The sequence below is a fragment of the Atta cephalotes genome (genome assembly GCF_000143395.1).
Source record: "Atta cephalotes unplaced genomic scaffold scaffold00014, whole genome shotgun sequence".
NCBI classification, from domain to species: Eukaryota; Metazoa; Arthropoda; class Insecta; order Hymenoptera; family Formicidae; genus Atta; species Atta cephalotes.
The window spans coordinates 3,457,727-3,460,985 of NW_012130078.1; the positions used below are offsets into that span (position 1 = coordinate 3,457,727).

The 3,259-nt window shown below is 30.1% G+C and overlaps 1 protein-coding gene across 1 annotated transcript in view; it reads left to right on the forward strand.

Annotated features, from left to right (window-relative positions):
• The first annotated feature begins 2,688 nt into the window (after positions 1 to 2,688).
• LOC105617884 overlaps positions 2,689 to 3,259 on the forward strand; it is a 7,607-nt gene continuing 7,036 nt past the window's right edge. The window contains exon 1 of the mRNA XM_012199427.1: positions 2,689 to 2,857. Within this exon, the coding sequence (XP_012054817.1) occupies positions 2,689 to 2,857 (169 nt within the window). The remainder of the gene's footprint in view (positions 2,858 to 3,259) is intronic.

A 3,259-nucleotide genomic window follows, 5' to 3' on the forward strand; every position in this document is an offset into this window, starting at 1 on the left:
TGCGTGCGTGCGTGCGTGCGTACGTGCGTGCGTGCGTGCACGAGTGTTGCGTGTGTATGTATTTATTTGGTGGTTATTGGCTTGAAAAGGACAGATAAGAGTAATTTCAATTTATAAATTTTCGAAGTGCAAACCTGCCATTTGTATACAAGCATTTGCTCTGTAAATGAGACTTCGTTGAATAAGTTGGAGTATTTCCGGCATAATACTTCCTACAACACAGTGAAGAGTTGTTCCTCTAATTCTTCCAATGTTTCTATAGGATTTTGATAAATAAGTTCTTTTAAATAGTCTCAGAGAAAATAATCTAGAGGATTCAGATCAAGAGATCTTGCTGGCCATACGATAGGTCTACCTCTACCAATCCAAGAATTTTGAAATTATGTATCTAGATAACGCCTAACAAGCCTATCTTGTGAGGTAATGCTTTATCATGTAGAAATCAAATATTTTAGCGAATATTCAACGGCAAATCCTTCAAAAGATCTGGCAAATTATCTTGTAAAAAATCAGTGTAATCGTCACCCCTCATTCTGTTTGGAAGTACACATGATCGAATTATTTGATCTCCTATAATTCCGGCCCAAATATTTAACTTCCATCGAACTTGAAAGCTTCTTTCTCTGATTACGAAGGAATTTTCTTCTGCCCAATAATGCAAATTATGTGCGTTAAATAATCCCTCTCGAGTAAACAAAGACTCGTTGAAGAATAAAATTCGAGCACAGAATATATTGTCTCTGTTGTTGAGAAGCAATAACCATTGACAAAATTCCAGACAACGTTCAGCGTCGTCTTCTCGAAGATGTTGTACTGATATAAAATAGTATGGATGCATACCTTCATCTCTTAAAATACGCTGAACTTTTGAGTGTGATATCCTCATTTGATTAAATATGGAATGAATACTTCTTCTTGGATTTTTTTCGATTTTTAGAATAATTTCTTCCTCTTCACGAATCCTTCGCATATTTAGTTCATGTCCAACGTCTTGGCGATAAATTATTGCCCCTTTTTAGGACAATAATCACCAATAAATACGCGCGCGCACGCACGCACGCACGCACACACGCACACACACACACACGCACACACACACACACACACACACACACACACACCACAAGGTACAAATTCGAACGTGCATCTCCTCGTGGTATACCTTGGATCATATTAATGCCGGCGGCACAATTGACTTTTAAAATGTAACAAACATTGAAAAAATTTGTACCGCTAAATGTATTATTGAAACTTAATTATTATTAAAATGTATTGTTAAATGTGTTATTAAAACTATACTACTAACTACTAACATGAAAATTAATAATTTTGATTGATTTTTTTTATCGTAGGATAAAGAAAGAATTAACATTTAATGTACCTTACCTCGAACATTTTACTTTATTTTTAATTACTGTTTCCAAATAGATCAGTTTGTCAACATTTGAGAATTACGCATTCGCTTCGCAATCAGTAAGCTATTCTTTAAATTTAATAATATTTATCATATGCAATTGTGTGATATTTAGAATTAGAACGCTCGCAAAACATATTATTATTAACATGTATCTACATTTTCAAATGGTGCGAGGGCATCAGAGATAATTCTTTTAATCATTTATTACGTAAATAATGAAAGCAATTATTATTAATATTATTATTTATTACTTACCATAAGACTGTCATAAACTAATTTATATTAATCTTCAAATGTTATACTATTGTTGAATAATAGCCGAGGTACACGCGAATAAAGAGCGCGCGTCGGCCCTGAACGCCATGTAAACAAGAACGCTTATTCGTAAACTTTAACCTGCTCTACTGCAAAAACTACTTGTCGAACACACAATTTTAAAGGAAAAAGTTGTTTGTTTTAACATAAAGTATCACGTCTTGTATTCCGGATGCGGAAATTTTGAACCTGTATTGTCCTTTGATATAATTTTGATTAGGTATCTACATTCTTTCTAATATTTAATTTAATTGGTAATAATGTTTTAATTTTATACAATTTCTCTAATTATTTTAATGACTGAAGATGACTAAGTAAAGTCGAAACGTTCCATATATTAATGATTGTAAAAAAACTCACATTTATGTTATAATTTAATGTCTTAATAAATTTTCATCTTAATTTTAAGCTTGTGTTTGACTTATCTACTTATTCATTTGTATGTACATATTCGAGCAAAAGAAATCATTTTATAGTATATATTTATTTATATTTATTGGTATTCATTTTATGTTATATTCTTTTATGATTAAAGTATTATAAAAAGGAGAACAAATAGTATTAACAAACTGGTTTTACATCATTACTACATCTTTTAGCTTGTTGCAGATGTAAGTAAAGATGGAATCACGATTTCTTGAATAAAAACATGCATACAGTCATGTATGTATGCATGTTCTGCTCTGATGTATGCTAGAATTCGTTTATGCATTGAGCGCTATATACTACATAGCTTATATCCTTACACCAATCTGATTCCACCATGCACTAATCAAAAGAAACAATGCTAATTTCATAATTATTTTTCAAATATCAGAGAGTATGCGTCAAAGCATAAAGATGGAGTCTCAATACTCGATTTCGTAAATGTATACTTAGCATCTTTAAGATGAAATCACTTTTTTTCATAAAGATTCCAAGATGACGAAAAAAAAGTTTTGTATACGATATATAAGATGGAGAATAATTACAGCGAAGTCGAGGTGAACTTGGTTTATATGCACTTCAATTTATCTGTCCGACAAGGTATTTATCCGTTGTGCGTGTCTCAGAAATACAAGATCAAGTTTCTCGGAGGACAAATTCTAAGAGACAATGAAACATTAAACGGTCATGGCCGATCAAGTTCGTTATTATCGCTTATCACGGAAGAAGGGAGTCTTATTAATTTATTTCATTGCTTTGACATTCCATACTTATTTTTATTAAAGGAATATAAAATTGATTTAAGTAAATTCAATTAAATTAAAAGCATTAATTAAATAAAAAATTATGTTTATTTAAAAATTAGAAAACAATTTTGTCGGCATTAGAAAATATGTTTGTGAATAGCAAAGTTGTATAATAAACGTTATAATTGAAAATATTATTTTAGATACTTTATAATTTATTGTCAGATTTTAAATTATATTTATAATTTTATGTACTTTGATATATCTGTGTGTTTTAATATGTATTTTATATATATATATATATATATATATATATATATATATATACACACTAATTAAAGTTTAGTTTTATTAT